The following is a 14,255-nucleotide window of genomic DNA, read 5'->3' on the forward strand; positions in this document are numbered from 1 at the left end:
ACACACACTGTATATATATAAAGATGTGTATATAAAAGATAATTATGGTAGTAATATTGAACATATTTGTAAATGCAGTATTTGGATCAATTCCTATAAAGTCTCGGGTTTTGGTAAGGTTGATTTCATAAGAAATCTCAGTTTTAAAATTCATTCAAATCCAGTTGCAATGTGTCTTTTTAGAGCAAGTTGGTAATATAAGCTATTGTCTGAAAATCATGGCAAAAATCACTGTAGGCCACACAGTAATGCATGTAATTAGTATTTTTTTAATATCCCCAAATTATTATTGCTCTGTCTTTTTCCCTTTTAATAGAATTCTGACTCTCCCAACTGTAATATCAAACACAAAATTTTAAGACTGGGATGTAAAGGAAGTGTGAAAGGAATGACCCTGATTCAGCAGAACACTTAGGAAAGTATGTAATTGAGTTTAGTCATCCACTTGCATGTCCATTTATAACACTTGTATGAAGCTCTTTTCTTGAAGTGTCCATGAGCCTCAGTCAATAACACAAATAACACAGTTACTGAGAGTTGCAGTCTGTGTCTGTGGTAATTAACTAAAGAAACCTAAGACTCAGTTTTAAAACACTGAAAAAAAATAATGATTTTAAAATTATCACAGATTGTGTTTTAATTGTTGATTTCATTTATGCCTAATCCGTTAATAATAATAAAAAAGGGAAAAAACAGAGAGTCAGTCAAAAATGCAGCCAAAGGGAGCCAAGAAAATCCTGACCACAGTAAGATAGACATTTCCTTGATTTGAGAGAGATTTCGTATATTTTCAGGATATTTTATTTTTATATCTTCCTTCTAGATTGAGCCTAGAAAAATAACTGTGATGTTCTTTTGCATTCAAGCAGTAAGGACACCCTGGAGCAAAATTACTTGTTTTCATCATCCTTATTCAGAGGACAGATGTGTAAATTGTCTTTTCTCTTACTTCTGCATCTTTTCATTTGTAAGAGGAAGAGCAGAAATACAATCATCCTTGGTGTATATTCATCATGGTAAGGATAAATTATCATCCTTGAAGTCTGCTTTAACAAGGTAGAAGGTAATCAAGCAGGGGCATGTCAGCTAAAGACTAGGATGACATAAAATTACAGTAAAAGCCTCTTCCTTCTCTGGATAAAATGGTTGCAGAAAACTATATATAGGTGAGGGAGACTTCAGATAAAACAGAAGGAGATAATTGCTTCTCATTGCATGTCTTTACTTGTTTCTCCAAACCTTCAATTTGGATGACATTCCAGTTGTTAATGGACTTTTCTTTTTACCTTTCACCACCTCAAATTATATTAAAAACTGAGAGGATGCAGATAGAAATGTTGAAAGATGTATAAAGCATCACTTCTCTGGAACCAGGTAATCGTTTTTCAAGAAAAAAATAGACAAAAGATTTTCCAAAGGGAAATTAAAAATAAGTACTGTTATATACACACGAAATTAGATTTTTTAAAAATTAATAAGAAAACTATGGATTTACTGAAGATATTTATTTTACAAACATATTTCCTAAATTCTAGTTAAGTTTTTCTGTGTAAATCAAAATCTATGTATGTTTTGAAGTATTTCCACATACAGATATCATATGAAAGGAAAATTTATTAAATTGGTAAATCAGATTTCAGCTTTTCTCCTCAACTTTTATGTCAACTAGAAATAATAGTACTTGGATTTACATTCTTTCTAGGAGATAAATGGATAACATTATAATTATTAATTCTACTGATTATTTGCAGAATTAATTTCATAATCACTGGGGAGTAAAAGAAGGTGAGATGCATGCTCAAAAACCGAAACTCAGGCAGCAGCCATACATGTGGTCCCACCAAGTTCAAGGACGCAGCTTCATTTGACTGTCCATGTTACTGCTCACTTTGCATAGCATCGGTAGTTTTTAGAGCTCCTTTCATATCTTAACTGCTGCATTTGTTGCCTCCCAGCTACCCCTTGACCCCATGAAGAAACTCATGGTGAATTATGACATGGCTGGGCAGAGTGTGTGTGGCTGTGGCTGTGCTGGTGGCCTCTGAGATAATCAAAGATGGTTTTCCTTCTGCATCAGAAGATATAGCTGAGGAGGCAGGGAAGGACATCTATGTGGAGAAGGTCTTCATTCCCCCTAGATCCCAAGAAAACTTCAGTGTATGCATGATCCTCATTTCCATGTGGCCCTTCCCCAGCTCTGTGTGTCTCCTTCTCTTGTCTTTACTTGGTAGTTTAGCCTCCCCTGTTAGCCCTCTCCCACTGAACTGCAATGAGCAGGACCCCTGCCATGTGCTCTACCTCCACATTCATGCAGTCATCTAAATACTGATGGTCACACACACATCAAGGGGAAGGATGGACAGGTTTTTGGTTTTTTTTATTCCACATCAGAGAATCCTCTACAAGGTGTAATGCTACCCTAGGAATGTGTTGCACTTTCTCTTCAGGGCACAGTCAGAAGACTGTCCTTCAGCCAAGGAAGGAAGGACTTTAGCCCCTCAAATATCAAAAGAAGGTTCTTTTCTTTTTTTTTTTTTTTTTTTTTTTTTTTCCCCCCCTAGCTCTACCATCCTTCACTACTCAGTAACAACTCAAACTCTTCTGTGTTTCCTTTCTAATCTATTTTACTGACCCCCTGCATATCAGTAAATCTATCTCTTACCAGTCTTCCGTGTTATCCTCCATATCTTGTAGGTCAGGACTGAACATGGTTTTTCATCTCTTTCTTTATCTGTTACTCCATACTTAATTTCCTACTACTCTTCACTTACTGGAAATTTTCTTTTAGACATGTTGCATGACAGAAATTTGCCCTTCACCTAGTTTTTCAGGCCTGTAATGATCCATTTCCCAGTGACTCCTTCCTCCAGTAGTACCAGCTGTAAGCTATTCATGATCACCAGTCATCTTAGGCCTGGCAGAGAGGGAGGAAGTTGCTGGATCCACAGATAAACCTGACCCTTCTGGTCCACAGAGGTACTCTGGAACTGATGTGTCCATTGTTCTGATGTCTCTAATGAGGATACACTAATAAAAAAATCCTTGTATTTGAGGGAAAAAATTATCTCATCTATTATTATTGCCATTTTAAATTTACCTCCTTTGAGGCAGAGAGGATTATAGGAATTCTGTAAAAAATATCTTCTGTAATTCTGCATATAAAGGTTTTGGAGTATTTTTCTGTATAATGTAATTTACATCTGGGAAACTCAAAATGAAAATTTAAACTTACAATCTTAAGAATGCTTTTAGCTAAAAATATATTTTAGGCTAGTATGAAGAATTTTGTGTGACTGAACAGAGCAGACACATTCTTATAAAGTGAAATGCTTAACTCATTGTTATAATAGAATCTTAGAGTGAAAATGTTTTTTGAAGATTATATTTCCTTTTCCAATATTTTAACATCTAAAAATTGAATTATTAAATATTCATACTTCTATAAAATTATAAATTCAACTGTGAACTATTTCAGCCCTGGTTGCAGTAATGTTAGAATCTTGCAATGCATGTACAGTGAAACCTGAAAAGCACCCATGAAAATGCAATGTGTGGAGAGAGTTTTTTAATAAAGAATGTTGATCCATGTCCACATTGAAATGTGAAAAGGTGGAAATAACAGCTTATTTATTTTTAAAATTCTAGGTATATTAATTATAGTATTTAAGAAGAGAGCATGCATGACAACAATGTTCTTATTACATTAATAAACTTAGGAGTATTACCTAAGTTTAGATACCTACAACAGAAGAAAATACATGTGAGATAAATGTCTAGAAACTTCTTATAATTAGGGGTAAGATCTAGGTTAAGACCAATTGCTCTAAGGAAACTGCTCTGAGGAAATAAGATTTTTAGCCTGTAGAGGAATGTCACGTGTAAGTTATCTCTCAGCTTAAGATATGTAAATTTATTTACTTAATTGTGTGGTTACATGGTTAAGTAGATCTATGCATGCATGCATGCATGTAGTCTTCATGTTCCCGCTATTTTAATTTGTGAAGTAGCGAATACCAGTTAGTGGAGCTTAGAGAGTGATTCACCTAACTCTAAGCATTGGGCATTTGGTGATTAAATCTTCTAGTTCCATTTTGTGTTGACTAGATATTTATTGAATGCAATAGGAACACCTAAATCTTTTACCTCCAAGTAAACACTTAAATTCAAGAATTTTAACTCTATGGATGTCTATCTGAGACACAAACCAGCGCTAGGTGAGATGAATCTCCAGAGACTTTCAAGTTCAAACTTGGTACTGATGACAACATTTTTCATGGGAGACCATGATATGGGTTTACAGGCTTAGCCATTCTGGTAAAAGTGCATTTTAATGGTGACTGAATTATATCTTTGAAGAGGGTCACTTTTGTTCACTGAGAAACTGATTAAGAACACCAGCTGTTCTCAAAGGATAAGCTCTTGCCATCCCTACTTATGTAAGACTAAGTCAGTTGGTGTCATATAAACAGGGAACACACATGAGCATTTGATGTTGGCGCCTCAGGTCTTGATTTGAGTTTTTCAGTCTCCTAACCCAAGTGTGTCTTCTCCCAGAGGTCACTAGAGGATGAAATATCATCCTATTTCAAACATAAACCATTTGATATGTGTAAGGAGGAGAAAAGCTGCAGCTAAATATTACAAGGAGTTTTTTTTATTCTTACAACTGGTTGCACTCACTATGTTCTGTGATTCAAATAAGTGTAATACTAAGAGACTACTAATCAAATGCAAAAATTTGGGGTATTTCACTGCCATGGACATTCATACACTAGAGGTTCAGTCACTTTACTCTTTAACATCTTTTACAGGTTATTTCTAATTCCATTTTCAGCTCTATCAGTATTTCTTATCTGATAACAGTTATAAACAAAACCTTTTTTTCTTACTACATTTTGCAAGGCCATATGCAGACTTTATTTTGTTTTCCTTGAAGAACTGTAAAAAAAAAAAAAAAAGTTTAAAAATAGAAATTACAGTAATAAAAAGTAATTTAAGAATTACGAGTGACTATCTCTAGTGAAGGACAGGTATCCAAAGAGTGGAGACATGCTTTTGCAAAACTGAAAAGACAAGGAAAAAAACATTTCCTGAACTGAGTCATTTTGTACTATTCTGCCCTGCATTTCATCAGCCAAACTTCTCACTTCATCATAGCTCAAGAAATATTGCATCCCCCAAGCAACTTATAAGCAATATACTTAAAATCTGTACAGCACTCATGAATGTTTACATGTTTGCATGTGTTTCAAAGTTATTTTAGAGCTGATAGTCTTAGTTTTCTTATAATAGGGCAATTTCCACTTTTCACAGTAGAACTAAGTATTTTTCTTCATCTCATGGACAGTGATCTTCCCCTTTTTCTTTTCATAATTTTTTATAATTCATTTTCTTAAATAAATATTAGTTTGCATATTGTATTAGTGCAGTGAAATCTGCAGTTTACTTTCCAAGGCCTTGATTTACATTTTGCCTTGGGAAAGGTCACTGGAATTTGCCTTGACATTACATTAATAATAGGGAAACTTGAGTACAAGTTAGCTATCTCCTTTAAAAGGATCGCTGAGCTGCTCAGCATTTGAAGCTACTCTAGCAGTAAACAGTAAACTGCAAGAAGCATACATGCCTGGTGTTGTCCCAGAGTAAATATAAAATAGCAAAGTGCTAACAGAGATATAACAGAGAAGTGGACTGAGAGCAGCCCTCTGGAGAGGGGCTTGGGAATAGTAGTTGATGGAAAACTGAATATGAGCGAGCAATGTGAGCTCACAGCCCAGAAAGCCAACCATGTCCTGGGCGGCATCAAGAGGAGTGTGACCAGCAGATCAAGGGAGGTGATTCTCCCCCTCTACTCCACTCTTGTGTGACCCCACCTGAAGTACTGCATCCAGCTCTGGCGCCCCCAACATAAGAAAAACATGGACCCACTCAAGGGGGTCCTGAGGGAAGCCATGAAGATGATCGGGGGCTGGAGCATCTCCTTTATGAGGACAGGCTGAGAGGATTGAGATGGTTCACCCTAAAGAAGAGAAGGCTCTGAGGAGACCTTATAAGTGGCCTTTCAGTACTTAATTGGGGCTACAGGAAAGACAGGGAGGGACTCTTTATCAATGAGTGTAGTGATGGGACGAGGGTAACAGTTTCAAACTGAAAGAGGGTACATTCAGATTATATATAAGGAAGAATTTCTTCCCTGTGAGGGTGGTGAGACACTGGCACAGGTTTCCCAGAGAAGCTGTGGCTGCCCCCTCCCTGGCAGTGTTCAAGGCCAGGTTGGACGGGGCTGTGAGCAACCTGGGCTAGTGGGAGGTGTCCCTGCCCATGGCAGGGAGATTGGAACTAGATCATATTTAAGGTCTTATGATTCTATTATATATTCAATCATATGGATTGAGTATACTTAACATTGAGTTGATAAATCAACAAATATGAAAATTCTCAATTAAATTGATTTATTTCTAAATCAGTTATATTTTTCTATTAGTAAAGGGGAAAAAAACCCACAACTGTATAATGCAGGAAGATTATCAAAACTCATAAGAAGTTTTGAAAAATAGACCACTGAAATGTGTAATGAAGTCATGTCAGGAGAGTACATTTAAGAAAAGTTAAATCTACTAAATCAGAGTAATTCATGCAATTTGGTGCAGTTCCAACAAGTCTTTGTTGTGTATATATCTTTATTTGTTGCTAAGATAGATTGATCTGTTTCATGTTTGTAAGAGTAAATTATAGCTATTTGTACTAGCATTATCTAGCAGTCAAGTGACAATTGCCTAAAACTGCTTTAGCCTCAAAAAACAGGTTCTGACATATATTCTCATCACCTAACCTAAGGGCATTTACCTTAACTCTCAAACTAGAATATTCTTTCATTGCTGATGTAGTCTTTTCAGGGCATTGGTTCCCTGAATCACTCTCTGGAAACACAAGCCCCTAGAAAACACAGTCTTAATTAAGGTACCCTAATTAAACATGATGTGAATGAAACATGAACTTACTGACTCTGAATTTAAAATAATTACTAAAGAAGTATGTGTAGTAGCTGGATCAGAGAACAAGGAGATGGGCTTTGCATTTTTATTTTCACATCTGAGTCCTATGTGACTGACAGATATTATGGTCTCTGTGGCAGGCGCACCCACCCTGACAAAGATGCTGAAACATCTGACTGTTGAAACATAGTAGTTGCTGACTCTTTTTGCACTCTTGTTTTCATGTCTTTACAGTAATTGGGGGGCTTAGACAATGAGAGCTGATATTGACAATAGATCAAATTTGGCTTGGGTATAAATGGGGTCCCATTGGGGAGCCATTTTGAGGCAGTCCTCTTTGGAGCAGCAAGGCTGCAGTTGAGGACTTTCCCCTTGGGTTGGGATGCCACCCAAGGAAACTCCTCAAGGTTGAGGGCTCACCTCACTTGTCAGGTGAGCATCTGCATTTTGGATTGTCATTTAAATCCTAGGAATTCCTAAACAGGCTGTGTAGTAATAATTTAATCTCATGGACATCCACACCTGTAGTTTATCGATGTTTGCTGGAATGCTAACTGATTTTTCTCAGAATTTTTTTTTTAGTATTTTTCTTGTTTATTTTGATAGCCTCCACAACACTGGCATAGAATAGGTATGTAGTCTGGAGAGGAGCTGAGCCTCTTAATCATCAGATCAGTTTCATCTGTTATTAAATTGCTTCACTTGGATACAGAGAAAGTGAGGACAAATATTGCCTGCAGACCATGGTGAAAGTACAGTGGAACAAAGTGTCTACCAAATGGCAGTTCGTGACAGAAGTTAAATGCAACAAAGAACGCTGGGGAAGACTAAAACTCCAACTTTGAAATTATTATTTTAAATAATTTATTTTTTTTTTCCCTTACAGAAAGTATTTTATAATAAAAAATGAATATTTTTGTGGTACTTGAATCATGGGGGTAATGCAAACTCTGATTCTGGACATGCTGTCACACATTTTAGGGTACTTTCGAAACAAGCATGAAACATGTGAAGTGATATGATTTAAAAAATCATTATAACTTAATTTAAACCCCAAACAAAACATGCATTTTATTTTTACATTAAAAGAACTACAGCCATTTCAGTGTCATTCATGAACATGGCCAAAAAACTTGACCATACTTTCCTCATTCTAGCGACACTGAACAGTGATTGGGGAATATTCCAAAGGATGTTCTTACAACTAAGGATCATAATCCCTATAATTTACAGTTTTCTCCGAGAGAATGACAAACTCTTTTCTTAAATCATAGTCAGTTTAAAAGCAAACCAAACCACAACAAAACAAATCACAAATGAGATTAAAATAACCTGTGAAGACATAATCTCTAATTTCATTTTCTCTTCCCCATTCCCTCATCCCTGTTGCTATCATTCCTGCTCCCTAGAGAAACACTAAAAACCAAATTCCATAGTAGGAATACCTCTTCAGGCTGACCTTTTGCTGACCTGATGGTGCAAGGGCTCAGGACTTGTTTGTTTTAACCCCCGGTGTCTGCTGCCTCCCCTCCAGCTCTAGGAATGGCCCCTCTTGGGAGAGAGTGACCCCACCCCTACCTCAGCCACTACCTGACAAACCACAGGCTTTGGTGAGGGGCAGTTGGGGACTACTGCCAGGCTGCAGCTGGCAGCCTGGGAGAAGGAAGCCGATAATGATATGAAAACATGTAAAAGTAGGCTGAGATGGACCCTTAACTGACAGGGGAGAAACATCCAACATGAATATCACACTCCTCCTAATGAAGACCTCAGAATGCTGATGACTTGCTCTAAATCTTGCCCCCTCTTCTTGAGGGAGATTGATATATTGCTCTTGGGACCAAGAGGAGCACTGGAAAGTTGAGCATAATTACCAAAGTGAAAAATAGATAGTAAGAAGGCATTTTTGTATAACATTTTTAGGGATATTATTAATAAAGTTTTGGGTATTAATTTAGGCTATGAGTATTAGTATTAGATAAATTGAACTATTAGGCTGCAAAACCACTAATTGTACAAACAATAAATTCTTTTCTCCAAATATGTATAGTGAAGTCCTTTTACAATTACAACCTTTTTCAAAGTACTGCAACAGTAATTCACTGATTGAGTGAACATACCATTTTAAACTAAAGCACCTGGTTGATGGAGCTCTAGCAAAGTGGCTCCAAGTAAAACCACCTCATTCCTATAGTATCTCCTGTCCCACAAGTGAGGAGGGAATTCATTATGGCCTGTAAAGAGGTTAATTGGACCATTGGGGAAGGTAAGAAATGTAGTTCTCCCTTACAGGAATATGTGAAAAAAGCCAATAATCTCAAGTGTTCTACAGAGGGTTAGTTTTTAATCACTTCTTTTACCTCCCGTCTTCCCACCTAAGGAGCAAAAGCCCTCCAGATTCAACAAAACATAGTCAAATGGAAAACTACTGCTTTTAATCCACCAAAAAATTTCTAGGGTAAGCACACTAAGCGTTACCATTACAGAGGTAGTTAAGATATTGCTGTTTCTTGTAGGTTGTGAATGAGCCACAGATTTTCTATGCATCTTCCGAACAGGACCACAACATCCATCAGAATTTTTGAGACATCCTCTTTGTTAGGGGATGTATAAAAGGCACCTCCTCTGGTGGGCTCTGGGGCTTGAGGAGCCTCCTTCCCAGGTGTTGGAGCCCAGCTCAGTGCACCAGGAGACCTGGGACTCGCTCTGACCTAGGCCAATAGATGCAGCTGTTGCTTTCCTGTTTGCAGGCTCAACCAGTTGCAAAGATGAACATGTATGCCAGAGATGCACACCTGCAGAGGACTCTAACACAGCTGCTACATAGACTGCCCACAGACAGGGCACTGCCTTTAACAACACCTACATATAACACTACCAGAACTCACTTAAAACATATGTATGAACAGCCAAATCCCAGTCCCCCTCTCTCATCAGGATCGAAGCTTGCTCGTGAAAGCACACAGTGCCTTACTCATCTGTTCAAAAGGACAGACACACTTGTGGACCCCTTGAATAGCAGTGTGAGACCTCACCTCATCTAGTATTGATGCCCAGATCCTGGGATTCCTACTTACCATACAGTGCAGCCTGAAGTCTGCTATTGAATTACATATGCACATACATGCATGCACACACACACACGTGTGCACACACCAGGTTAGGGAAAAATATAAACATTCAGGTCTTCCCAGTGGCTCATGCCTGGGCTCACAGGCCCTATCACTCATGGTCCCCTCTCCACTTGCTGATTCTGGGACTCTCACCTGCTCCAGTTGGTACCGGGCATGGAAACCACCATCACCCAAGGTCTGGTGACAGTCACTGGCACTAAATACACTCACTGCAGACATGCACCCTTAATGATCTGTGGTCTCGCTTCAGCTGCTGATGCTGAGACCCTTGTTCATGCCAGCTTCTGGCACCCAGACATTAGGACCGCTATCACCCGTGGTCTAACTCCAATTGCAGACCCCACATTCAGTCACTTTCATCTCTCCAGTTTCTGGCATCTAGACTTTACAGCACTCACAGGTGGGGAGAGAGTGGGACTACATGGGATGAGAGTTAAAAGATTTAATAAGAAGAATGGATAGACTACAGTGAATTGGTGCAGGGCTCAGTCAGACAAGTGTCCTGACCAGTGACTGCTTACACAGTACCAGCTTATTTTATTAGTCCCTCCTCTCTACACCCTCCCCATTCTTGTTTCACCCAGATCTCCTTCCTCTAAACATTCTGTAATAAGTCTAAGGATGCAAATTCTGGTATGAAGTATTAAATCATAATAATAATAATGATATGCCTAATGTTAACTGTTTGTTACTGATTTATGTTTAAAATGTTCTTCCAGGAAAGAGTGAAGAGTTTTGAGAGCTTAGTGAATGAACTAAACCATTAATAAAAAACCAAAAATATGTAACTGATACATAAATATATTAATACGTAAAAATACATATAGGTCTAATCCATTCTATGATTGTTAACATAACTTGGACAAATAAACTTTTTATTATTTTTAATAAATACTTGTAAATAATAATTATAATTATAAATAGAAAATAATTTTATTACAATTGTATTTAGATCTCATCAATTTACAGTAACAAGTATATTTCATACTTTCATTCAGATCATGTGAACTAATTACTGCCAGTGTCTTACATAATTTTAGAAAAATGGTATGTCAAAGTTTATCAAATCTTAAACATTGTTTGCACAATATTGGTATTATGTTTGTGGTTTCTGTGTTTGACACCAACCTCACACATTTAGAATAGCATTCAAGATACAAGATTCATAATTACACACCTCATCTTGTCTAAGAACACAATACAGCCATGATGGAATAACAATAGAAGAATGTATGGTTTCATAGAAAAATATCTGTTTTCACATGGATGGGGGTTTTTTTAGGTAACTATTCTTGAAATTTGCCTAGCAAAAACTTTTACACAGCATCACAGGAAGAAATGTAGACTTAAACCAACCACATTTGGCTAGAAAATGTTTTCAAAATTATACTGTATGTTAGTCAATCAGTCCTGTTGCAAGGTATGCTGATGTCCTACATACTTTCCTGTCAAGCAGGACCTCAGGCAATTTATATCAGAGCAAGACAAAAGATGTAAATTCCTGAAAGTCTGCCTTCTTCTCCCATGATACTTATTATTCTTAGGAAAAAAAAAAAAAAAAAAAGGATTCTCCATTTTCTTTTATCTAACTGGAGAATAAAAAGGGAGCTAATTCACATTTATAGTCTCAGTTTTTCTCAATCCTTACCAGCTACCTGGAGAGTAGATTGCAATGATCACTGCCATCCACTAGAGTTGAGTGTGTTGAACTGGTTTTATGTCTTTATGGGTTTGGGTGTACTGTATCTGGAAGGGTGTTCCTCCTGTCCCCTCCTCTCCTCTCCCTCATTAGGCTAAAACTGCAAGGTTACAAAAGATTTTTGTAGGGAAAATTTCAAAAGCAACATGCCCACACAATTTGAATGAAAGGGACAAGAGTAAGTGTTCTAAAAAGATATAGACCATGCATGGGGAAAAAAGCTAGTTCTAGAAAACTTTACTAATGGACTTTCTTCCTTTGAAGAAAACAAAAAACAAACAAACAAACAAACAAACAAAAGTTTTCTCAGTTTTCTTAGAATGACGCTGACCCTGACACATTCTATAGTGAAGGAAAGGGAGGAAAAGGAGAGTAATATAAAACAGATTTACTAGGCATTTAGAATTAAGCATGTCTATCCCATTTTTCAAATTATATTTCTACACAGACTTAACTAAAATGTCAACAAGAATGTTCAGTCTTTCACTATGAAAATAAATTTTGTCTCTTGGATCCCTCTAACTTCCTTTTTTTTTTTTTTTTTTTTTTTTTTTTAGCATATCAATTAAGAGGATGATGAAATTATGAATACAGGTGTCATGATCATTCTAAATCATCCAGCAAGAACTTCCGATCCTTTTTTGTGTGAACTCTGTATTTGAGAACCAGTGAGTTAATGATTATGAGTCTTCCTTTGTTGTACTGCCAATAGGAGAATGGTACTGATGGTTGAAAAGCCTCTATCATTTATATGGTTTTACTTTAGTGCATTAACATTTTAGAATAGTCACATAGAAGTTTGTTTTCTTTATTTTACACAACCTATTTTTAAAAAATCTTAGGAAATTGCAAATTGTTCAACAGTAATCTAAAATAACTGTTTATGTAAAGCAAAAGTTCACATTGTTATTATAACACAGGAAACCATTATTATAAGACAGGAAAAAAAAAAAGTCTCTTACCTGTAAAGCCCTTGTCGCATTCACAAAGAAAAGTATTTGGAGTAACATTGCTGCAGTTACCATTGAAACATGTATGGGGCTGGCACTGTCCATCTATTTCTGTACAATTTTTACCTATTTAAAAGGGATAATAGGAACATTGAACTTCAGTAAACATTTACATCTTCTCCTGAAATTTCAAATTTATATGTAAAATAAAACACTATATTTAATAGATAGATAGGTATTTGTGCTAACGTTGTTTTCTAGTTTTCACAAAATTACTGAAGTTCTAAAACAAGGCAGAAAGTTATTCAGCTGCCATAATATGAGATACTGTGCTCAACCTCATCTGCTATACAGTTACAAATTCACACATAGTTTAAGATGCAGAAATGCTATTAGTACTGTAGTATTTGATTCTTTTTGACATGAATCTATCTTACAGTTTCTTCCAGCACAGCAAACAAGAGATGTTCTCATGTGGAGTCCAATTTGACTGAGTTTTTCTTAATATGCAGCTTTCTGAAAATTATAATTCCAATTATAAGTTGTTTATGCTATTACAGCATATGGGTCTAAATACTGTATAATTATGTTTGCCACTTGAATTGTTGCTATGACATTATTCACACTTCAACAAGTTTTCAAATTTCTAATAGACTTTATATTATGGGAGGCACTTTTTTCCTCCATTACTCTTGTGCAGTCATGTCCATAATATATGATGGCTTAATCTCCAAGTTCTTCTTGTTTACATGCAGTTTATTTACTGGACCAGTATTGCCAGTATGAAATTATGGCATTAGCCTACACCGTCCCATATAAGCTAACAAAATATTTTAAGCATTGATTGCTGATAACACTAAATATGATTGCTTTTAACAGAATTGCTTATGAATCTCTACAGTAATTTGAATTAAAGTAGTACTAGACAATTTTTTATATTTTTATTTTCAAAGCATTTTACACAGCCCCCAGAAATCATAAAAAATATAGAAAACATACTGCATACCATCAATATTTCCCACTGTTTTACTAAACTTTGAATAATGATAAAAATACTCTTATAATAACATTGACTTATTCATACCTACATAATCTTCTATTTGCAAATGCATTAGTAACCAAATTATTATGCAGTTTGAAAAGCAATTAAAAATAAATTACAGCAAGCTTTATGCAACATAACCTTCATTTCTGTTTTCTATGAACCTCACTCATTCCTGACTCATCAGCTGTGTTTCATAGCATAGAATTGTTATTGCAAGAGCACAGAAGTGCAATCCATCAAAGAAACATTGTTAGAAGAGCTACAACAATCCTTTTTGTGATGTGAATGAATATCTCTGGTACTTTCTAAAGGATTCCCAATCTCCATTAGTATGAATGCAGGAACAATATACCCATAATTTCCTTCATCCCTTTTTCCTCCTTCATGACATGGAAATAATTGTTAGGTAAGAATGTATCTAATCATGCTGCA

General features: G+C 36.3%; 1 protein-coding gene across 2 annotated transcripts in view; it reads right to left on the bottom strand.

Annotated features, from left to right (window-relative positions):
- EYS (eyes shut homolog) overlaps window positions 1-14,255 on the bottom strand; it is a 1,023,641-nt gene that overhangs the window by 891,623 nt on the left and 117,763 nt on the right. For both annotated transcript variants that reach the window (XM_026844748.1, XM_026844747.1), the window contains one exon: window positions 12,791-12,904. In XM_026844748.1, coding sequence (XP_026700549.1) covers window positions 12,791-12,904 — 114 coding nt within the window. The remainder of the gene's footprint in view (window positions 1-12,790; window positions 12,905-14,255) is intronic.

Source organism: Athene cunicularia (genome assembly GCF_003259725.1).
Source record: "Athene cunicularia isolate RWA chromosome 3 unlocalized genomic scaffold, athCun1 chr3_part1, whole genome shotgun sequence".
Classification (NCBI taxonomy): domain Eukaryota; kingdom Metazoa; phylum Chordata; class Aves; order Strigiformes; family Strigidae; genus Athene; species Athene cunicularia.